We start from the raw sequence: 24,800 nt of genomic DNA, 5'->3' as shown, positions 1-24,800 counted from the left end.
GTTTTGACAAGAGCGACCTGGTCCGAAGCTCCTTCAGGCCCTGGAGGCCTGTGCTTGCTCTTCACCAAGCTGTCTAAGATAGCTCGGGTTGGAGGGTTTAAAGTACGCATGTCAGGTTGGCCGTCGCAAGACAGCCGGCCAAAGTGACATGTGCACTTTAAAATCTAAAGGTCCACTTGATACCCCATCACCAAAACCTATTGGAAACACAAATGGGACAATGTAACAATTCATTAAACAGCCTATTCTAGCAATGACAAACCATTGAAAATAAATATAAGCCAGAGGCTAAAGGGGGCTGAGACAAAGGTCATTCTCTCTCTGCAGTACTTATTGTAATACTTAAAGGATTATTGGCAGGAGGTTGTCCAAGCTGCACCTACCGACCATGGCATTTCCCCCTGTTTCTGGTTAATGCAAATCCTGGTGAAAAGACGCTCAGGTTTTGGTTCACAATTGCACATGAACGGTCATGCAAGATCTTGCATTATTAAAACCGTCCACACTCCCTTGCCATCATAGGTATGCTCCTGAGGGATTTTTGATATCCCCAACCTGTCCCTGTTTTGGTCCCCCTGTTCTGCGAGTATCCCCATTAGCTGAGGCCCAGAGGCCCAAATTCGACTCTAGGGCTAGGACTCACACGGGTTTCCTTTTGAATGCGAGGTCCTTGGTTAAAAATAATCTAGCTTTCAAGGATTTCGTGTTGTCCAGAGTCCCGGACTGGGTTTTCATAACTGAGACCTGGGCAAAGGATTCCTCTGGTCCTGATCTCGTGGAGGCGGTTCCCGATGGCTATATTTTAGTCAGAATGGACAGAACGGGCCGGATGGGGGGAGGGATTGGTATCTTGCATAGGGACCATCTGACCTGTCACATCATTCCCCTAGATGATCATCAGGAGTCCTTTCAGGCTCTCCAATTTTCTATTAATGGGGATTATGGAGTGCCGTTTAAGGGCCTCCTGATCTACAGACCCCCAGGGAGCAAAGTAGACTTCTGTAGTCAAATGCTGGAGGTCCTAGAACCACACTTCGGTTGTGACCATCTCACCGTTCTAGGGGATGTAAATTTTCATCTAGAGAAGGTGGATTTGCCCGAAACCCAGTCTCTTTTGGATACTTTCTCGGGGTGCGGTTTGACACAGCTAGTCAGAGGCCCCACACATTTGGCTGGCCATACGCTGGATGGGGTTTTCTCCAACGACATGCGGTTGGTCACTGAATTGCCTATCCCCCTTTCATGGTCAGACCATTATGCAATTCCTCTGGTCCTTACAACCTCTCTGTCCAGTAATAGGGGTAATATGCCTTCCAAGTTTGAACGAAGACGTAACTTAAAAAAGTTATCCAATAATCTACTCGCTCCCAAGCTTGCAGGGCTTTTGATCGCCCCGGGGGAGGAGGTAACATCGGCGGTGGAAAGGCTGGAGAATGGGGTTACTTTAGCCCTGGACGAACTTGCACCGGCCATCTTGTGCTATTCGGCCAGAAGAACTCCATCCGCCCCTTGGTTCTCGGAACCACTCAGATTACTTAGGCAGGGATTACGGCGACAGGAGCGTCGTTGGCGGTCCAGTGGGTATGTGTGTGAGAGGGACAGACATAAAACTATGCTGAGGCTATATAAGAAGGAGGTAATAAAAACCAAACAAGAATATTTTACCTCTCTTACTGCCTCACTTTCCTCACCTAAAGATCTTTTTAAAATCGTGGACACGCTTACCTCACTAAAGATGCCGGACCCGGTGGTGAGCTCACAACAGCTGTGCAATGATATTGCACAATTCTTCAACACCAAGATTGTGGATATTTATTCAGCTCTGGAGCTACAAAGGGTGACTCTATCTATCCCCTTAGACTGTGTTCCGCCATCTTTATCTGAGGAGGTGCCCTCTGGAAGTTTGTCTAGTTTTCCCTCTCTTTCCCTACTGGATCTTGAAGGCCTCTTGACCAAGGTTAGGTCGGGTTCCCCATTAGACCCCTGCCCCCTTAAACTCCTCAAACAGTGTAAAGACTGTCTTCTTCCACCATTACTGGGTGTGATGAATGGGGCAATTAAGGAAGGGACCTTCCCCCTTCAGTGGAAGAAAGCGGTGGTCAAGCCTCTTTTAAAAAAACCCTCTCTTGACCCGGGTGTGCTTAAGAACTTCCGCCCTATCTCGTTGCTTCCAGCTCCTGCCAAGATGCTGGAAATCCATCTAAATAAGCATCTTGTTGATTTTCTGGAAGCCCATGATAAGCTGGACCACTCGCAGCACGGCTTCAGGAGAGAACACAGTACCGAGTCTGCCCTTACTATCGTGCTCGACACCATTCGCACTAGGGTTGATAAGGGACTGACTACTCTCCTCATCCTCTTGGATCTCTCAGCTGCTTTTGATACCCTGTCTCCCTCAGTATTAACATCAAGGCTGAGGGAGATCGGGGTCAAGGGCACAGCACTTAGTTTGCTGACATCCTTTCTTAATCAGAGGGAACAGAGGGTAAAGCTGGGGGATTTTCTGTCTCCATCCCTTCCTGTGCTTTGTGGGGTCCCTCAGGGGTCGGCTTTAAGTCCGACCCTCTTTAACATCTATGTTACCCCACTGGCCAGGCTTATTAGATCTTTTGGGATGGAGGTTATCTCCTATGCTGATGACACACAGATTCTGCTGTCCTTTACCCAACCCACTATCCAGGCTGCCTCCAATTTTAAAAACTGTTTGAAGGCAGTCGCTCAATGGATGGTGGGTAATTCATTGAAATTCAATGGGGATAAGACAGAGTTTCTGGTGTTCGGGGGAAAGGAGGATTTCTGGTCAGCTGATTGGTGGCCGCCCTCTATGGGGGTGTGCCCTACACCGTCGACCCTGGCCAAAAATCTGGGCGTTTTGATCGATCCCCTTTTGAGGATGGATCAACAGGTAAGCAGGACCATCTCCACCTGCTGGGGACTGATAAACATCTTACGGAGGATCAGGCACTATCTGTCTTTCCAGGCCAGGAAACAAATTGTCCTGGCATTGATTGGGTCCAGACTTGATTATTGCAATGCTCTTTATTTGGGCATCAATAAGGGCTTGGTGACCCGTCTACAGATGGTGCAGAACGCTGCCGCTAGACTGGTCCTGGACCTGCCTAAACGGGCCAAGACTCATCAGGCAAGAAGGACCTTGCATTGGCTCCCTATTGAGTCCAGGATATCCTTTAAGTCCCTGACTTTGATTTATAGAGCCTTGGCAACCAATCGGTCTGGGGGTATGAAGGATTTGCTGGTCCCCTACATTCCCCCCAGAACTCTCCGGTCGTCAAATAAACTTCTGCTTTCAGTGCCCAGGATACGTAAGGCTAGGTGGGGAGGTAGAGCTTTTTCAACTCTTGCTCCCAGGCAGTGGAATTCCCTGCCTTTGGAGATAAGATCTCTTCCATCGGCTCTGGCTTTTAGGAAGGGCCTTAAGACCTGGCTTTTTGCCAAGGCCTACGCTTAGATACGATCTGCCTCTTTTTCGAACTGTTTTGTTTAGGCGCCTTGATGCCTTCGGGCTAAGTAGCGCGATTACAAGTTTCCATTCATTCATTCATTCATGGTACGAGGAAATTTCAGTTAAAATTGTAAAGAAACACATTCATGAGACATTACCGAGACACTATGGGCCTCATTTACGAGAAGTGGTGCATCGCTGCTTAAAAGCAGCGATGCGCCACTTCTCAATGAGCCCTCCTTGCGACACCAATGATGCATCATATTTACAATATGACGCATCATGTCGTAAGGAAGGACAGATACGTCAGTATACCGGACGTATCTGTCAGCGCAAAAGGTGGCGCATTGCTGAAGTTGTGTCGGAAGCCCGACGCAACTCCAGCAATGTTCCTTTCACATGGGGCAAGCCCCATGTGAAAGGGCCTGCGTCACTCTTACGCCTGCCATGAGGCATGCGTAAGGTTGTGACGCATTGGCGTCCTAGAAGTGGCGCAGAGAAATCTCATAGATTTTGCTGCGCCACTCCTCCGACCCTTTCTTGCGGGGGTACGCCCACAGTGTATACATTATACCTGACGCAGGTATAATGTAGTACAGGGGCTTACGAAGTGATGCATCTGCCTAGATGCGTCACTTCGTAAATATGGTGCAACATGGCGCATTATTTATGCCACCGCTGCGTCACTAAAAGTGACGCAATGGCGGCGCAATACTGGCGCAAGAGGCTCATAAATAAGCCCCTCTATTTGTAAATATTTTATGCAGAGCTCTTCAATATTACGTTTTGTGCCAGCATTGATGCTTTTCTGTTGTTGTTGTAATAAGGTATTGCCTACTGCGTGCTTTGCTAATAATCTACTGTTTGCATTGCAAGTTATGGGACATGGAAACAAAGAAGAGGTTGCGGAACATGCTTGGTCATGTGTCAGTGGTTGGAGCGCTAAACTGGAACCAGCACATACTAACCAGGTGAGCTTTGCAATATTTTCTAAAAATGCATAGAATCAAGCATGTTGTGACAAGGGCACTATCACTTTGGCAATTGCATAATTACGTTTTTAAAATAATATGAAGCATTCCCATATTTCTGGTTGACAATAAAACCACACAGAACTGCCTGATGAAGTGATGCATATGGGCTTGGAAACGTACACCTTATCTATCAATGAATTAGAGGTCAAAGTGAACGGCACCTTTTACAAACTTTTACAATGAAACAGAAACAGATTCCCTAATTTTTGTTAAAAGACAACCGTCCGGAGAGGGTTAATTCTGATGTTGAGATGCCTCATCTGCAGTGGAAGGGAGGGTGCTTCCTGGGAAGCCGAGGGAACGTCAGCACCCCTAACAATACACGAGCCTTATTGCCAGGGTGATTGCTGTAGAAATGCAAATGCGTGTAATTGGTTAATCTGCAAACAAAGGCTGCTTGTCCATTAGCTAAAGGAAAGAAAGGTTTAGTTTGAGTTCAGTTCAGGTTCGGCAAGAAAAAGCTCAGTCCACCTGCTACCAGTGCTTTAAATGGAAAAAAATAAGTGCAGGTGCTCACCAAAAATAAGCAGTGGATTGGGGGTGGAGTTTGGGGCGGGGCAAGGGGTGGGCTAAGTTTTTTACCTTTCTAAGTTTTGTATGCAAAAAAATATGCATGCATTGTAAAAATGTCTAACCATTTACATAGTACTTAATATTAACCAAAGTAACCTTTTTTTCACAACCTTATAATAATAAAATATTGAGAAAAAAAACAGCAAGTTTCCTAACGTTTGCCTTGTAGTTTGCATGCATATCCTTGATGCATGACCATGCATCACTAAACTATATGACAAAGATTTTAACTTGTGACCTGCAGGTAACACAATGATGTCTGTAGCACAAAGAGTAACCAGCAGAGAGCGCTCTCTATATAAACAACAAATCTGTGATCCTCATGTCTCATTCTGTGCGTTACAGCACCCACATTGTATGTAATTTTATGTTCAGTCAAACCTTTGATTAGAAGAATGCACACAGAAATTTCCAGCAAGTGCATTAAACACCAGAGTTATTAAAGTACCATTATACCCGGGAATGTACTGGATACGCAAAGATCTCTGTACCAGGTAATATTTGGAAATGCAGCATGTTGTGATGAGTTAGGCAAGGCAGAATAAAGTTATTATCACATATTTTTTGTTGTCAAATTCTTTGGGGCAGAGTTTAAAAAAATAATTAAGTTCAGACTTTGCTCTTTGAGACTGCGCCATTTTCTGCTTCCAACACTTGGCCTTTGCCCGATTAATAAAGCTAGAGTTGGCTCCATGAGTAGGTATTTTTAAAGGCCATTTGCCTAGAGGTATGTGAGCCACTTGTAGGTCGAGCCAGGCTTTAGCCAGATGCTGGGCTCTGGCTCAACTCAAGGTTCTTGTGGAACGTTGAGCCCAAAATGAGCCAAAATTTCATGTGGTTTCTGCCTGCTGCGTTCGCTGTACCCTTATGCACAAAGTTAATCATAAAACATTAACATCTGACAGAAAATCAGCGCCTGGTCCCTCATGGGTGAGTAGCGCACTTTATAAACCCCCGATTGATTGATTGATTGAAATAGATACCCATTTAGTGGCTGATATGTACAAAGTAAAACAAGAAAACCTTGGATTTATCCTGGCTTCTCCACTCAACCAAACTCTGTGATCTTAGGCAAATGTTGTGTTTTACAAATGTCCCTTTGACTTCATTATTCCTCAATATTGTATAATGAGACCAATTAATGTTATAGCTGCACCATGTTAAAGAATTATGCTTTTTTTATTTTGAATATACTTTGTCCTATTTTAAGTGATGTTTGTTGGATGATTTGCATTGGAAACATTTCAGGGCTGGGCTGATTCAAGGTCTCTTAGATCCCAGCCAGACCCTTGGCTCGGCTGTCCCTGTACAATTCTTGGCTCCCCCACCACTACATTTGTCTTCTGAATGGTAAACCTGCTGCATCATTTGTTCACATAGCTGGCATTTTCTTAAAGACAAAATTCCACAAAATAATCAGAGCATCACAAGAAGAGATGGACTGTTAACACACATTCCCTACACGCTGAAAAAAAGTCTAAATACATTTGCCCCCTTTCACACACACTCGCCCCTCACATACTTAAAAGCCTGTTTCATGCTCTCTGAATCACATCTAGTTTCTCACAAAAACACAGTCCTACTTTTCATTCTCAGAGTCACGCCTATGCTTGCAAACTCACACACTTATTGCTTTTACTTCCTGCCCCTCACACATTCTATTTCACACGCAGTGCCTGACGTTGGAGGCCACCAAAAACTTTAATAGGTGCAGCACAAAGTCGGGGGTCGCATATTGTGTGATGTACGTCCGTATTCGGTATTGAAACCTTTTCAGAGACTGTCGCAGGTGTGTCTGTCTCATTGGAGCACAGATACTTAGGAGGTGATTTGGCTGCTGCAAATCACCTAAGTTTATAGTTATATAACATGTTTATCAATAAATGGCACGCTGAAGAATCAGTACTAGTACTGCAGTTTCTTTTAAAAAGCATGAATGCATTGATTTAATCTAGTGGTCCGGTCTTTTGTTTCATACAAATCCCTTTCATTTAAATTGTTGATGGGCGAAGATTTGCGCGTGTTTAAAACAAAGGGCATGGTAACAAGTTTTATGCCCTGAATAATGTGGCCCACAGTCACGCCCATCATGTTTTCTAGTCACCTTCTGACCCCTCTGAAAGGTACCCTGCAGCAATACTCCACCTTTCACTCCAGAGAGGCACACGCAGCTCTGTGTTCTAATGAAGACGAGCTGCTGTGCTGGCGCTTTTGAACCAACTCAGCCCAGGCTTCAACTCGGTTTGAAAGGCGCTTTAACCCATTGCAGGCCGTGAAGAAAGACCTGCCAAGGACGAAGCTCAGGAGCGCAGCATGAAACCCCATCAGAACTGGGCCGTTATGAGTAGCGGTACTCTCCTTTTCCGAGGAAAGGTCCCGGTACTCAAGGGGAGAAAATATAAAAGTGCCGGTACTCCGTACCGGTGAGTACCGGCCCATTTAAAGCACTACCTGCTACCGATTGTAGCATTGAGCCATGAATCCAAAAAGACACGAATTGTGAATCCTCAAAGTACCAGTCAGCTTAGGAAAGCCAACAAATAAAGTGTGTCCGCAACTCATAAAAGAAAAATGATTTGAGTGTGATCCATAAATTAAAATTAATTGAGAGCGTTGTCCCTCTTCTGGGGGTTGTTCTTTTATATGTCCACAATGGATTGTTCAAGTCAGGTGGTGTCACACCACTATCGAAAGACCATAGCTAGTTCATGGTGCGCATTAAATCATCCATAGAATCGAAACATTGGCAAAGTTTCCCATGCATGACATAAGAATGGAAAGATTTACAAGTCCACATCAGCTGTCAAAGAGAAACATAATAGCAACATATAGTGTTGTATGTAGCTCAGTTCAGGGTCTCAGCATTCTCATGGGAATCGAATCACGTAGAGATCACGCAATGTACAGTTTGCAATAAGAAATGCAACATTATTAATAATCACTAGGCCATTGTTAAAAACTTTAAACTAGTCATCCTAGCATGAAGCCTTATTTGGTTTCACAGTCAGCTCATCTAATGCATTTACAAGTATTTCTAAAAATGATATAAATTCATAATAACTTTCATAAATCAGTATTAGTATTCATGTATTATCATCATCATGCATTACTTATGGCTAGGTATGCCTGATTACTGAGTATTTCATTATTGGTATGAAATCTCACGTTTTTCTATAAGATCTAACATTTGTTTCAACATTTTTATAATCTTTAGCACTTCTAATATCATTCTCTAAAATTTAAAGCTTCTAGCACTTAATTTAGTTCTAATTCCACAACATTTTCTTCTCTATGTTATTTCCCCATAGCACTCCATTATGAAACTAGGCAATAGTTTTCTCTTTTCACGTCTTATATGTAAATGTACAAATTTGCATGTATTCTTATTTCTTCTTCAAAAAGTCACTCTTTTACGGCGCTTTTGCTACTCTAAACTTCATTTTCATTTTATTTTCTATCTAATGTGTGAAACGTGTGAGTTCCAAATTCGTGTTTTCATTTTATTTGTTCATGTAAAATATTCTCAAGATTCAAGCTCTATCAATACAATTGACCAACAATTGCAATCCCTGTCCGACAGACCTTTTTGCAAGGTCTTACAGTATTCTTCTTCACAAAATGATATATTTTGTGAGATGAAAATATGAATTAGAAGAACAGAAAGAAAGGGAAAGCAGTGAGGAGGAGCACGTATTGAATATTTAGGGAAAGAGAAAGTAGTAAGGTAGGGCACAAGTCCTAAAAAACAGTGGTTAGGCTGTATGCGATTGCCACCATGGCACACAACATCACGGAGGGTGACATCGCACATGACATCACAGGAAGTAGCATCATAACCCGTGACTTCACAGGAAGTGACATCACAGGAAGTGCCATCAGATCTTAAGGCCACACACATATGTTTAGCAGGTCTATCATGAGTACATTTGAGCGCATTACAATATTTACCAAATGAGATGTTGAGTTGTGTCAAAAACTCTCCCACAAAGAACTTGGCATCAAGGAGATATGTAGCAGTAAATCTCTTCTGCTTAATTGGTTCCAAAGTCTGCCTTTTTGCAAGGTCTTATAGTATTCTTCTTCACAAAATGATATATTTTGTGAGATGAAAATATGAGTTAGAAAAACAGAAAGAATGAGAAAGCAGTGAGGAGGAGCACGGATGGAATATTTAGGGAAAGAGAACGTAGTAAGGTAGGGCACAAGTCCTAAAAAACAGAAGTTGGGCTATATGCAATTGCCTCTCAAAACAAGGGAGCCTAGGGGGTTAAAGGGTAGGTGGCCCCCCTCTCAAAGTCATGAAATACAACAAGACCTACCCCGTACACAAATTTGTTTAAAAATTCTTAAGTAGTGCGCAGGTACTCAATGTCTGTAGTGCCTGCCTCGCTCTCACTCAATGGTGTTCTTACCACATATATATAAAAAGAGTTGTTGACCGCTATAACCGGGTGCAGTCACTTGGCGGTGGCAAAAACAACGTGATACTTAGTGTTAAAAAGTTTCCCCGTCCTGTAGTGCTGTAAAAACCTTCTAGTGATCAGATCAAAACCAAGGAAGGTTAAAGAGATAAAGAAGGTGTGATAGGACGTCAGCGCCTCACGGAAGCAGCCCCAACGAGGTATATGTAGACAGGTACTCGCCTACTACCTCCTGTTGTCATCATCGGTCGCTGCCGCCCAAACAGAAGCAGTAAAGGTGGAAAGGAAATTTATAATGTGCGTCACTCAAACCCTCGTGATAGTCCTAATGACTAGTGTCTACAGGGCAACCTATGTATTGAAATGGTGTATACTAATCTACAAAAAGCAGGAAGTGTCGACCCAAATTTGGTGATTTGAGCCTGATCAGGACTCAAATCACTCGAAAATAAAACCGAGCAGCACTACACTGGCTATACGGTACTTTATTCTCAGCTGTGTCGCTGCTCATTTAAAAACCGACATGTTTCGTTGCCTTATTTACTTTACCGGCAACTTCATCAGGGCTGGGGTCGACTGGTCTCTCTGCAACGCTGGTGTAAACCAGCAATAACTTTTGGTCAGCACCTGCACCTTCATTGTGTAAGTGTCTGAGGTATTTTGCACCAACCCTTTGGCTGTTTCATTCAGAGCTGCGGAACTTCGTTTCTCATCAGTCTGAGCGTCGGTACTGGACTCACCCTTCTTTATCTCTTTAACCTTCCTTGGTTTTGATCTGATCACTAGAAGGTTTTTACAGCACTACAGGACGGGGAAACTTTTTAACACTAAGTATCACGTTGTTTTTGCCACCGCCAAGTGACTGCACCCGGTTATAGCGGTCAACAACTCTTTTTATATATATGTGGTAAGAACACCATTGAGTGAGAGCGAGGCAGGCACTACAGACATTGAGTACCTGCGCACTACTTAAGAATTTTTAAACAAATTTGTGTACGGGGTAGGTCTTGTTGTATTTCACTATATGCAATTGCCACCATGGCACACAACATCACGGAGGGTGACATCGCACATAACATCACCGGAAATATCATCATAACCTATGACTTCACAGGAAGTGACATCACAAGAAGTGCCATCAGATCTTAAGGCCACACACATATGTTTAGCAGGTCTATCATGAGTACATTTGAGCGCATTACAATATTTACCAAATGAGATGTTGAGTTGTGTCAAAAACTCTCCCCCAAAGAAATTGGCATCAAGGAGATATGTAGCAGTAAATCTGTTCTGCTTAATTGGTTCCAAAGTCTGCCTTTTAAAATATCTTGTGGGTTAAGGCACCTGCTGCATAGATCTTTGTGTTCAGTAAATCTCAGGGAATAATAATAATCATAATGGTAAGATATTTCTGGAGGTTAATGCACTTGCTGGAAACATCTGTGTTTTGTCTAGTCCCTGTTTTGAATCAGAGTAGGATAGAGGGTTAATATGTCTCCTGCATTGCACATCATGTGAAACACAGATGACAGATTTTATTTTATGTAGATGGGCAAGTGGGTTGCTGTTTTAAACACAGAGATCATTTTGTTACTTGAGGTTCATAAATTGTAATTCTTCTAATATAGCACAGTGAGCTATGAAGGACATGTGAATCATACACCCTGTAATCCTCACTGTCTTATGCAACACATTCTGTACATTGATGTACACCCATTTGATTTATTCTCAATATATAATATTTCCGTGTGATGTAAACCACTCTGACATCCTGGATTGGAAGAGTAACGCTATAAAAGAAATACAACAAAATAGTGGTATTTAAATTGTTATTTGTGTAAACACTGGGACAGACCAACACATCTGACATTCTTACATTGCATGCATATTTCTTAAATACAGGAACTGAACAAAGTCAAAACATGCCTCTCTTTAGTGCATGTAAGGTAATAGCAAGTTGTGTGCCGTTGTTTCCTCTCCATCGCATTTGCAGCTAGGTGTGATATTTCAGATAGCTGCCAGCCTGAATACTCAATCAAAAGGAGGACTGTGGTCCTTAATTTCAGCCTTTGTTTTGGACTCAGCTGGAATTGAAAATAACAAAGCACAGCATGCACATTGCTGCTCAGAATGAAAGCAGACAATGTGCAGGTGCTGCTGAATGTGTCCTGGTGTCTCAAAATTACGCTGGGATGGGTTCAGCATATTTCTGTGGGGCCTAACTTCTGGGAGATGGCGTTCACCCTTTTAAAAGAGCGGGTAGACGGCGTCCATCCATGTGTACTCTCGACTTGTGCCTAAGAGGAGAAGAAAAATAGGAGGAAGACAAAACAGAAGAGGAAGAAAAGGATTAGAGAAAGACAAAGCAAGAGAATAATAATAATAGAAAAAAACAAGAGGGACAAGGAACTGGAAAAGACCAGGCAGAGAGGACCACAGAGAAAATAACACATTAGGATCAGCAATATACCTGATTTGTGGGGAGAGCTCTGACAATATATTTTGAACTACCCAGTTACGCCTCTGTGTGAGAAGGCAATGCACAAGCCAATTGCTTTAATTTTCAAAGGATGCTGCGCTCTATGAGTAAATGCATTTAAATAAAGTAATTCCGATGAATCCCAGAAAATAATCTAATAATTTATTTATGTTTTGCTTCGTAATCCTTATTCAATATACATGTTATACTGCTGTAAAGTACACTGGTACTCTGTATAATTGCCCATGTATACGATTGCAACTCGGTTATATTATTTTGTTACAAGACCATCTGTTTAGATGTTTTTCTTTTAATACCGACCAGCTGTGAATATCTCCTGCTACAAGAAATGAAAAAACTCAATAAAATTGTGTTTAAAAAAATTAAAAATGATGTATGTTTTGCAATATTTCTTTATTAGAAATGTAGCAATTGAGAAGCTCTAGTACGAATACCATAAATTTGGAAAAATACTGGAAATACTGAACAATACTACATGTAGGTACCAAAATGGTCAGGTACAGTCCAATTGATATATATTACATTATACCCTTAGCCAACAGCATACCTCTACAATTATAGCACAACATGGATAGTAGCAGATCATGAAGTCTTGGATCAGTAATGTCTGTTTTACAATAGAATGAAAGCACGAGGGAAGAGAAGCGAAAGGGGGGGGGAGAAGTAGACAATAGGAAGTGGTAGTAATGTCAACAGTATCAGTTACAGCACCAGTTACAGTAATTACAATGAAACAGTGTGGTAACAGCCTTTGCCATACAGTAATTCTAGAGAAACTACATAATAGAAGGTAATTTAGTACAGAGTAGCTACCATGAAGAGCAGAAATCCTCAATCTCTTCAAGGGGGAAAAGAACAATGTGTGACCAGGTCCATATCGATCAGCGCTATCAGTAGGAACGCTTGTGGTAGTAGCAATGATCTCCGAGAGCCACAGTGCGGGGTTATCTATTATAATGTGTGTGTCCACACTCCAGAATACCTATAGCTTTCAGCCGCGGCCCTTGCAAGTAAGAGTGGTGGGGCGGTGGCCCGGGTGGGGGAGGGATTCTGACAGACGATGACTAGGGAAAATTAAATAAATAATTATTTTCTCCCTCGTCATCGTCCGTCGAAATGGCCTCACCGCCCCACCGCTATTACCTGCGCGGGCCGTGTCTGATAGCTCTGTCCCAGGGTTTGCTATAAACAGTCAGGGTCTGCATCAGAAAAAATCCATTTAAAATAAGCAAACATAAGAAACCCATTACCTCGACTTCATTAGCAAAAGCCAAATTTAATTGTTACATTTGTCACTATTACAGCTTTAATTTGGCCTCTGAGAAAATCTGATTGCACCCCTAGACAACATTGTGGATGTTAAAAATTGGGTTGTTGGTTGACTGGGGTATGAGCCCTAGGCAAGCAGCAACCACAATCCTAGTCAAAGTAAGAAGCAGGCAAACCCTAAATAAACCTATGCTCACCCTCTGTAAGCTTGGCAAAGAGCAGTGTAAAGTTTTTGTGCAATGATTCAAACAATGAAAACCACCACACAAAAAGATTCACACCACATTTAAAAATAGAGCTTAATTTAATAAATAAAACTAAACCAAAACTACGAATATTCAATAAGTAGAACTTGAGATATACATTTTTAAAGAACAAACTGTAAAATAGCGCTTACAAGCAATAAGGGCTTATTTGGGAAATCTGGTCACGTCAAACCGGGGCAAAGTCAAACGTTCAGGCCAACTGTGATGGAATGTGGGTCGGATACAGGGACCCAGTGAGGCGCGCTGAACAAAAGTACCTTAGTCCTGGTTGTATCCACGTCGAGGATGCTGGGTGCAGCCGAGGCAATGCGTCTGTGCTGATCCACACAGTGGCAGCAATGCGCTGATCCTGCAGCCGCAGCAATGAGTTGGCCCTGATGATCGTTGAGCTGCAATGCAGAAATTCACAGTCGAGGCGGCAGTGGCCAGGGATAGGGATCCTTGAGCCTTGTGCCAGGAAGAGTATTGTGCTGTGAAGGTTCTAAAAACGATGTGTCCGTCCGATTCATGCAGCAGAGTTGATGCGCTGGTTTTGGTCTACGCAACGACGGCAATGCAATGGTTCTGATCCACGCAAACGAGGCGATGCACTGGTTCTGATCCATGCAACACAGGCAATGGGCCTGTTCTGATCTGTGCAGCAGCGGCAATGCATCCGTTTGGCAGAAGATGCGTGGGGTCTGCTGGTGCAAACAACTTAGACCCACTTCCAAGGGCCCAGGACTGGGGTGGCACCACTTGGCAGGGCAGACTCATAGATGGCAGAGTCTAGGTACAGGAGCAGGGTGGTTGGGAGTCTTTTATGTCCCTGAGAGTTCAGATCAGGAGGCCATCCAGCTAGCCCTTGGAGTCACTCCGGATTCAAGTGATGCAGGACCAGTCCTTCTCACCCAGGCAGGGGAACAGGAGGTGGCAGGACAGCATAGCAAGGGAGCAGTCCAGCAAAGCAGCAGTCCAGCAGATTGGCTGTTCTTTAGCAGCACAGCAGCCCTTCTTTCTTGCAGTCTTCACATGTCCTGAAGTGTACTGAAGTCTTGGTGTCAAATGTCCTGTACCTATACCCAGTTGTGCCTTTGAAGTAGGAAGACTTACAAAGAAGTGTGCAGAGGTCCTCCTTTTGTGCCCTTGCTCTAGACTCACTACAAGGGGGTATGCAGCACTTTGTGGAGACAGGACACAGCCTATTCAGGTGTAAGTAATGCTGGGTCCAGCTTCTCCCTCCCATCCTGCCAGGATGGCTCATCAAGCTCCTACTGTGTGTGGCTGTCTAGGGGAATTACACAAAGCTCAACTGTCCCCCTCCCCAGATGCGTAACAGAGACAAGCGGCAGGCACTTACTGGCTAAAGTTAGAAAAAGTCTCCTTTTAAAAGTGGCATTTTCAGAATTGCAATTTAAAATCTGACTTTACCATAAGATGTGATTTTAAATTGTGTTACCAGAGACACCAAACTTGAAAAGTGTATCTCTTCAGAATTATTGTGAATTACACTTAAAAATGTAATAAGGCAATTCCAATGTATCAAATGGGAGAGCTAGGCCTTGCAGTAATGAAAAACAAATTTGAGAGTTTTTCACTACCAGAACATGTAAAACTTAAAGATACATGTCCTGCCTTTTAGATAAATTGCACCCTGCCCTCTGGGATATCCAGGGCCTACCTTACGGGTGACAAGAATAAAAAGGAAAGGTTTGGGCCTAGCATGTGGTTTATCTTGCCATGTCAAAATGGAAGTGAAAACTGCACATACAGGCTCTGTAATGGCAGGCCTGAGCCATGGTTAGAGGGCTATTTAAGTGGGTGGCTCAATAAGCGCTGCAGGCCCACTAGTAGCATGTAATATACAGGCCCTGGGCACATGCAGTGCACTCTACTAGGGACTTATAAGTAAATTAAATGTGCCAATTGGAGATGAGTCAATATTATCATGGTGAGGGGGAAAGAACACTGGCACTTTAGCACTGGTTAGCAGAGTCCTAAAGCCAGCGGAAACTAGATCAGAAAAGTGGAGGAGGTAGGCAAAAGGTTGGGGGATGCCTACCCTAAGGTTGTCTGGTCTAGCAGTGGGTCATTCTTTCGAGTTTATGTATTTCTTAATTATGAGGATGTTATTTTCTTAGACTAATGTCCCAGAAATCCCAGAAATCTGCAGGTCTCTTCGGGGCATATTAACAAGCCAGGCGATAAAATTATCGCCGCTTTAGCGGCAGAAAACTGCCGCTAAAGCAGCGATAATGGGCTTGATAATATGCTCTATGGAATTCCAATTGAAGCCCATGTTAAATGTGAAGGAGTCTAACATGGGCTTCAATTGGAATTCCATAGAGCATATTATCAAGCCCATTATCGCCGCTTTAGCGGCAGTTTTCTGCCGCTAAAGCGGCGATAATTTTATCGCCTGGCTTGTTAATATGCCCCTTAGTTAGCCTGATTCAAAAATCTTCTGTGAAAAATAAAGTTTGGATTTAGTGCAGGAAATTGGACATGTTAATTCACAGAATTAGGATTTGGGAAACTTTCCAACCGAAAGTCACACTTACAACCAATTAAAATGATGACAGGTTTTATACTTGTGGAGAAGTGTGGCTCAATGATTAGAGCGGCAGACCCTGATGCAGAGATCTAGCCCGGGACCAGGGTTCAATTCCCCGCCTCGGCGGGTCTTGGGCTCAAAAATTCCACGGACCTGATAATTCTCACCTCGGTGCCATTCCAATCATAGAGTCCCACTCTGCAACTCTGGGCAATAGCTTGCTTAATCTCCACAATGGCCCCCACAACGCTAAGGATGCCTGGCCTCCACCTTGGGGGTGCCCAGGAGTGGACGCCTCACAGGGAAATCCAGGATGGGTTCCACAGCGGTATTCGTACAAGTGCCTTGAGACCCTTGCGGGTGAGTAGTGCGCTATACAAGTATCAATTTACATACTTTCTTAAGTTTAGGGTTGAGAGTTGCAACATGGTTGCTCACAGGAAGCTGTCATTGGGAATAGGATGAACAGTTGTGAAACATTTATTTTTGTATATTTTCACATTCACATTCTTATAAAGACAAAAGTCTGCACACTCTCTGAAAAGATGGATGGATTTTTTACTTTTATATGACTGGTCCCATATTTTACCCTGTGTGGACTTGATGTTCCATGCTCTCTGAAGCTGTGCCGTGTGTGAGTTTTGCTTGCCCCATCTCTCTGCTTGAGAGGAGCGTCTATCCAAAGTTTACCTATACACATAGTAGAGGGTGACAACCCTTTCCTCAGCATGCAATGTAAAAAATTCATGGATTATGGCAGCTCATTGCTAACTGAAGGGTACAGGCCCTTTCAACTATGACCCTGGAAGAGAGGCCACCAACAGACTTCTAGAAAATCTGCGTAATGCACAATAACTTACATACTGCACTTCTCTCTTGGCGTATTGTGTGGTTATGATTACGTGTGTTAAGCTTTGGGTTACTGTGCTTTACTAATGGTGTCCTTTTTGAGGAAAAATATCTTGTCCAACCAAATTGTGAGTCGCTACATCAGAGCCTAGGCTATTCAATTTTTCCCTGCCTTTGAAGAACTCTCAATGGCTACCTTTTAGGTCTTTCATCCGCCCCCAGTTTTTGGGGTGCATCCACTCACAGGCCAGAGTCCTGTCTGGAAAGATGCCTTGGCTTATTTGATGCCTAGACATTCCCGCTTCTGGATCTGCCCAGCAGCAACTCAACTCCATTTAATGTGTCTGACCTATGACATTCCAATATACATTCCTTGAAATATTTGTTGTGCTTCTTTCCATGAAAGTGTGAGATCATGCATACAGAGCTTCCCTCTGCTTGGGTTGGCTGAGGTTATGGATTTTGATGGTAGCACACATTCTGACTGGGATGAGGCTTTCCACCAATGCGCTTCGTTCTGGGAAATTAGTACATCACCTTTGTCGCTACTTTCTTTTTAGCTTGACTTTGAACTGAGGCCATGCAGCATGAGATGGAAAGAGGATCACATACATATTCCAAGAGTTTCATGTACTGTACCCTTGAAGACAGAAAATCCTACGGGAGGAATGCTTCCACATATTCTAAACAAATGACAATCGCTCTAGGTAGCATTCCATTGTGCCACTCTAGACAGACACCCAACTTATGTAAATCAGTACTGGCCCTGATTTTTGTGGGAACTTTGTGAGTCCATCCCAAAGGACCAGACGTGGCCCCCTGCTGGACACAAGCAACCACAGACTGGTTTTGGCCTTGTGAGGCCTTTTCAGTGAGTTTTAGCGTGGATCCTTTGGCACCGTGAGCAGGGTACACACATCTAGGTATACCATTGGCAGTTAAGATGTGACATCAAATTAACAAAAAATGATGGAATGAATCGTTGAAAATATTCTAAACCACTGGAAATCTTTCTGGGTAGCAATTCCAGCCTATCGTTTTTTGCTGATTGTGCCACTCTAGACAGAGGCCAGCCATATGGAAATACAGGCTGACCATGCTCCTCATGGAAACGGGGCACACTGAACAGCGAGGCATGGTCCCCTCCAGGGCGTAACACAAACAACTCTATATCAGTTTTGGTTTCATCAGTGAGTTATAGCTTGGATCCTGTTGCACAGTGAACAAGGGACCCACTTACAGGCATTAAATCAGACACTCAAAGTTGATGGGAAGAATACTTGCCACTAGTCTAAGCCACTGGCAATCACTCTTGGTACTATTCCAAACCATGGTTTTTCACCCACTGTGCCTCTCTAGACATCCGGTCCCAGGATGCTTGTTTCCGGTCCAGGGAAGACATGGCTTGGCAGTTTGGGCTGGACTGTTCCCATGAGGCACAGGGTCAAGACTGATTTGCATATAGCTATGTCTGAAATGGGGTGGCGAAGTGAGCTAAAGAACGATGATGGATTCAACCCAGATCTGTGACTGGGGTGAGTGTCTGAAAAGTTTCAGCGCTCCGTCCAACATCTCCTTGTGTTTGGCCCACTCTAGACATAGGCCTGCCTTATGCACATCAGTATTGATTCTGCTTCTCATGCCAGGTGAAGTCTCTCCCAGAAGGGAATATAAGCAACCCCAGACTGGTTTAAGCCTTGTTATACATCGTCAGTAAGGTATAGCTTGGATCTGAGGCACAGCGAGCACCGGACCCACATTTAGGTATTCTTTTGGCCACTTAGGTTATTACATTGCACAGGCAGGAGGATCCGAGGATAAAATAACAGTGTCCCCATAAATACGGTCCTGTAATAACAGATGTCTCAGAACTCTTATTAATAAACAGAATCTTCAAGAGTGAATAGCAGAAAATTGAACTTAGTAGTGTATCTGATTTTTTCGCATTTTTTAGCATTGGTTCTGTATAAGCTTCTAAAGTAAAATAACTGGTAACTGTGATGCTGATGAAATATTGAAAAACATCATTATCGTTAAAGGACAGAGTGGAGCACATAGAATCATAAGGTATTTCGAATTTATTTGGCAAGTTTAGAAGTAAATGGGTACATGGTTCTACAACTCCAGTATTTATTGTAAGGCTACAGGTCGACTTATCCTCACTAAACAGAAGAGGGAGAGCCCCTCACTCAGTGCCTGCTTCAAAAAATGCCTATTCTAGATATTTTCAAAGTTTGATGGAAGGCAGGCCTGTTCTACTGATTACCACTGCCAGATGCCAGGCTGACCTGTGCTTCAACTGGAAGAGAGGGAGGCTTTAAATAGAGTGAAAAGGGAAGGTTGCATGGAAGAAGCTTATAGAGATGACTGGGCTGTGATGGGAGTGGTAAAGCTGCAGGTGGGAGAGGATGAGGCTAGAAATTATGCCAGTGAAACTTTTCAGGTGTAGTCAGGTATCCAGATACTTAACCTGTAATTTTTCCAGCTCCTTTTGGAAGTGGAGTAGGGCTTGACCCTGGTGGATCTGGACTGCTGATGTTTATGGCATGTTTTTCATAAAATAAGAACGTATTGAATTGTTAGTGCTTTGCCTTACTCTTCATTGAAGAGTTATACGTTTACATCAGTCTGGTAACATAGTCTTTTGGGGGTCTTCAACCCACAAGCACTTCACTGTAAATGTCAATCATAATCAGCAATCTTCTCCTTAGTGGTTCCAGATTGGGCTTTATCCATCATCATGATGTTCGAATTCCAGAGCACCACGTTGGAACATCTCGTCATAAGCAAGCCATATGCAGTCTGAAATGGTCACCTAGTGGACACCTTCTTGCCAGTGGATCGAGCGATGGAACCTTGAACATCTGGCCAAATGATCCTGGTGCTACAATGCAAAGTAAACCAATCAGATCATTACTACATGCAACATCTGTGAAGGTAAGACTACCAATTGAAAACTGTAACAGATTGATGCTGATGATTTGCTGGTTTAAGATAATCACTTAAATTGAACTGATGCTTGGATAACCTATAAACACAAACATTGCTGAGCCATAAGTGTGGGCAACTGTTAGAGTACTAAAGGTTTGTTACAAATTACCCTAAAGATCTTGGTTGTTAACCGTGCAATAATTCTGAGTGTAACTACATTATTTTTTTTTTCATTTCAAAAGAATTTTATTATTTTAAAAGCGCAAATATGACACATAAGATATAAACCAAAGTGATACAATTGATATCAGACAATAAGATAATAAATACATTAATATAAATTAATTGGTAGTAGAGCAATTCATTGTCATTCATTAATCTGCAAACATCAGATTAATAAATAGTTAAGGAGGGAAGACCCAAAATGATGTCTGGCAAAGATATATATCAAAAGTATCACCTACAGATGGCAAATTAGGGAGAAGAGAAAAGAGAAGAAAGGAAGAAAGAAAAGAAGGAAAGAATAGGAAAGAGAAGAGGAAAGAAAAGGAGAGACAGAGAGAAGGAAAGGAAGAAGAGAGGATTTCCAGAGGAATCACCCAACACACAAGACAACACTAACCAGACAAATCAAAGGGATATTGTTCCACCACCCCTTCAGAGGCCAACTTCATGTATGAATCTAGGGCTTCCCATACACCAGAGGAAATAGAAGGAGAAAGATGAGCATGATCCACTGACGTATGAGCACTTCGTAGAAAGGAAACCCAGGCCCACCAAGTATGGTAAGAGACAGACGAAAAGGATTTCCACTCCATGAGAATTATCTTGACTGCAATAGTTAACAAGAGGTCCAGCAACTGGAGCTCCATGGGATCTAAAGGCGGAGGGACTGGGGCCGCCAACGGACCTAAGAGAATTAATGGAAGAGACAGTTGGAATTTGATGTTAAAGATGAGCATAAGGTGTTTGTGAACTAAATCCCAAAAGGGTTGGAGAAGGGAACAATCAAGGAACATATGTTGAAAATCGCCTGGTAGAAGCCCACAACTCCAGCATAAATTGTCATCTTTGAGATTAAGTGAATACAGACGACTGGGAGTCCAATGAAGAAGATTAATAGAGAAATACTTAGACTGCGTTAGAGAGGGGGCAATTTTGTTACGAAGAGAAAATTTACCAATATCTTGCCAGGTATCAGAAGAGATATGGGCAGTAACAGTATGATCAAAATGATGTAACCATTTTTGCTGTGTGACAGTATGGGAAGGGAGTGTAGAGGACGATAAAAATTTATAAATCCGAGACGCAACATGACCAGTCCTGATCCAAAGCTGAAAGAGCGTAATCAGCGGGGAAGCAGGATGAAGGTGTACTTTAGCAAGTGCAACCTTAATCTTAAGAAAGGTATAAAAATCTAAATTAGATAAAGAAAAATGTTGAGCAAGGGATGCGAAAGGGGAAGGATCATTGTTGGAATCATAGAGATGTTTAACAAGTGAGACACCTTTCCCAGCCCAGTAAGACATCAACTCAGGGTCAATATTAATTTTGATTTTAGAATTGCGCCAAATAGACGACCATCTAGTTTTATGTATTGGAACTGCTACCCTCTTATCAACCTTACGAACCGCAGCAATAGTGTCTAAAATAATAGAGCGAGAGAATGGAATAGAAAGGGTGTTTGTGGTCAAAAAAGATGCAGTCGGAAGAGGGGAGGCCAGTTCCTGTTCTATTGTCAACCAAGCTGGAGCATGAATAGATGGGGAAGAAAACCAAAGGGCACCCTGGGACGCCAGAAAAGCAGTTTGATATTTCCCCCAATCAGGAAAATTACAGCCCCCCATATCATAAGATTTCCGTAAAAATTTATAAGCAATCCTAGCCCTTCTATCATTCCATAAAAATTTAGAAGTGAGCAGATCAAGTTCATGGAAGAAGGAATCAGAAAGCCTTACTGGAAGCATAGAGGAAACAAAATTAATAATAGGAGTGATCATCATTTTTAGAGTCTGCATACGGCCCCACCAAGAAATATGCTTCGGAGACCAATTGTCTAAAAGACGTCTCACCTTAAGAATAGTTTGGGATTCATTATAAGAAGCCGTAGCATATAGGGTGGAACAAAAATAGATACCCAGATACTTTAAGTGTTGGGATTGCCATTTAAAGCCCGCCGAACCCATATGAGAGGAGAAGCAGTAAGCATTTAAAGGAAACATCTCTGTCTTATCTTTGTTCAGAGTGTATCCTGAAACTTTTGAAAAAAGAGCAATCGTGTCCGAAATAGCAGGGATGGCCAGAGCAATATCATCAGAAAAAATGAGAACATCATCTGCATATGCCGCAGTTTTTATCTGATGAGACCCAAAAGAGAACCCTTTAATATCTGGATGCGAGTCAATCATTCTGAGGAGAGGATCAATGGACAACAAAAATAGGAGAGGGGACAAAGGACAACCTTGTCTAGTGCCCTGACACAGGTTAAAAAAGGAAGACGTAGCACCGTTCACCCGTATATTAGCTCTAGGTCGGGAGTAAAGAGACATAACCATACGAATAAAGGAATCACCAAGATTATGTGCACATAGAACCGCTCGTAGAAAAGGCCAAGAAACCTTATCAAAGGCCTTTTCAGCATCAAGGGCCAAGGCTGCCGCCGGAAGATTAGATCGTTTAGCGGCGCCAAGAATATGACAAAAAGTACGGATATTATCCCGTGCAAGACGTCCCTTTACGAAACCTGTTTGGGAGGGATGAACCAAGTGAGGAATAAAGGACTCTAATCGTTTAGCTAAAATTTTAGCAAAGATCTTGGCTTCCATGTTAAGGAGGGATATGGGACGAAAATTTTTGGGATCTGCGTGATCCTTCCCTTCTTTGGGGATAACTACAATAGTAGCATCCGCCGCAGAACCAGTCACAGAGCCATCCTTAATAAACGCATCAAAAACGGCTTGGAGTTTCGGGACAATCACGGGAATAAAGGTTTTATAAAACGCAATAGGATATCCATCAGGACCAGGAGCTTTACCAGACCGAGTAGCTTTAATCGCGGAAATGATTTCATCAGCAGTAATCGGGCAATTTAGTGATTGATTATCTTCCTCCGAAACAACTTTCAAAGGAACCGACTTCAAGAACTCCTGACAATGTTCAAAAGAAGCTTGAGCCAACGGGGTATATAAATTGTTATAAAAATCGCGGAACACCTCAAGGATTTCTGTAGTTTGAAATTTTTTCCTACCAAGCTGGTCAGTAATAGAAGGAATTTGGAAAGTGTTACAAGAAGATTCCTGGAACTTTAAAGTGGCAGCAAGAATCTTGCCCGCACGATTTTTTAACAGCAGTCTCTTAGATTTCTGAGCCTGCAGGCCAATATGAGCTCTCTTAGTGACTATAGTATTGTATGAATATTTTAGATTTTTAATAGATTGGAGGCAGGACTTGTTCTGAGAGTGGCGGAAAAGGGATTCCTGACGCTTGATCTCATCTGCTAAGTCCGTGAGTTCCTTTTTAATGGCTGCGTTTCTCTTTGACATACATTTAATGACCTGACCACGAAAAGTACATTTAAAAGAGTCCCAGAGAACAACAGGGGAGCTGACTGACCCAACATTCTCAATAAAAAAAGTGTCAATGTCATTGGAAAACTCTCGCACCAAGGACTCATCATGTAAAATTTCTGTGTTGAGTCTCCACGAGCGAGCTCGTGCCCTAGGGACAAAGGAGGTAAGAGTGAATGTGACTGCGGCGTGGTCAGAAACTAAAATAGGGTGAATACACGGAGAAGAAGAAAATTGAACCAGAGAAGAATGAACCAAAAGATAGTCAATGCGTGAAAAGGACGAATGAGGGGAAGAAAAAAAGGAAAAGTCACTACCATTGGGATTATGAAGACGCCATACATCCTGAAGATGGGTAAGAGAGCACATATTAATCATTTGTTTGTGTGCTTTAGGGGGACGAAAGTTAAAGGCAGAATTCCTATCCAAGAAAGGATCCATTGGCAAGTTAAAGTCACCACCTACAATAAGATTACCAGAGTGAGGAGTATCCTCGAGCTTTTTGGTAATCGCATTCCAAAAGGCCGGGTCATCCTTATTGGGGGCATAAATATTCATGACAAATAAGTCAGCATTACCATCGGACAACTTAGAGAGTAACCAACGCCCCTCCGTATCCTGTTCAGAAGAAACAATAGATAAGCCAGAGTGTCTAGAAACTAAGGTAATTACTCCATTCCTTTTACCACAAGCATCTGAACAAGCAACATCAAAGACCCACTCTTTCTTCAGAAACAACGCCTCCTTGGCAGAGAGCTTTGTCTCCTGAAAAAGGACGAGATCCGAAGAAAGAGATTTACAGTAATCCAAAATCTTTGACCTTTTGACTGGATGATTTAACCCCTTAACATTAAGGGAAAGTATATTTAGTCCAGACATAGAACCATTATCAGGAAAAAAAGATATTCCATATGTGGCAAATGAAGCGCAACAACCAGGAGGGCTAACCAGCAGACATCAACAGCCAGCACAACACAGGGTGAGACCAAAGAGGAAATCCGAAGAGAAGAAAGGAAAGAAGAGGAAAAAGAAAGCAGGAGAGTACAGAGAAAGAGAGCAAGAAGAGCCAAACCGGCAGGTCTGAAAAAGACCAAATTCATACAAGGGGGGACATGGAAGAAAGAGAGAGGGACCAACAGGAGAAATAACAACAACAGCATAAAAAGCCCCAGAGCAGTGCATAACCGGTTATACATTTAAAAGGGGAGCACTATCTAAAAGCTAAGAACCGGAGATAATTATCACATATTAGAAGACAAAGCGAAATGAGAAACTGTAAAGGCAACACATTTGACCAAATTAATGTATAAATAACAACTAAAATAAATCATAGAGAACGGTAGGAGCAGAAAAGTGAGAAAAAGAAAGCACGATCAGGCATTAAGAGCTGGTGGA

At 42.7% G+C, this 24,800-nt stretch overlaps 1 protein-coding gene across 1 annotated transcript in view; it reads left to right on the top strand.

The window, feature by feature from the left end:
* Positions 1-24,800, top strand: part of CDC20B (cell division cycle 20B) — a 322,511-nt gene that overhangs the window by 268,187 nt on the left and 29,524 nt on the right. Inside the window, exons 8-9 of the mRNA XM_085631290.1 lie at positions 4,340-4,434; positions 19,620-19,845. Coding sequence (XP_085487416.1) covers positions 4,340-4,434; positions 19,620-19,845 — 321 coding nt within the window. The remainder of the gene's footprint in view (positions 1-4,339; positions 4,435-19,619; positions 19,846-24,800) is intronic.

This window comes from Triturus cristatus, chromosome 2_1 (assembly GCF_964204655.1).
Source record: "Triturus cristatus chromosome 2_1, aTriCri1.1, whole genome shotgun sequence".
Lineage (NCBI taxonomy): Eukaryota > Metazoa > Chordata > Amphibia > Caudata > Salamandridae > Triturus > Triturus cristatus.
Note: the sequence above shows the minus strand (reverse complement) of the source record. Positions and strands in the feature narration are given on the sequence as shown.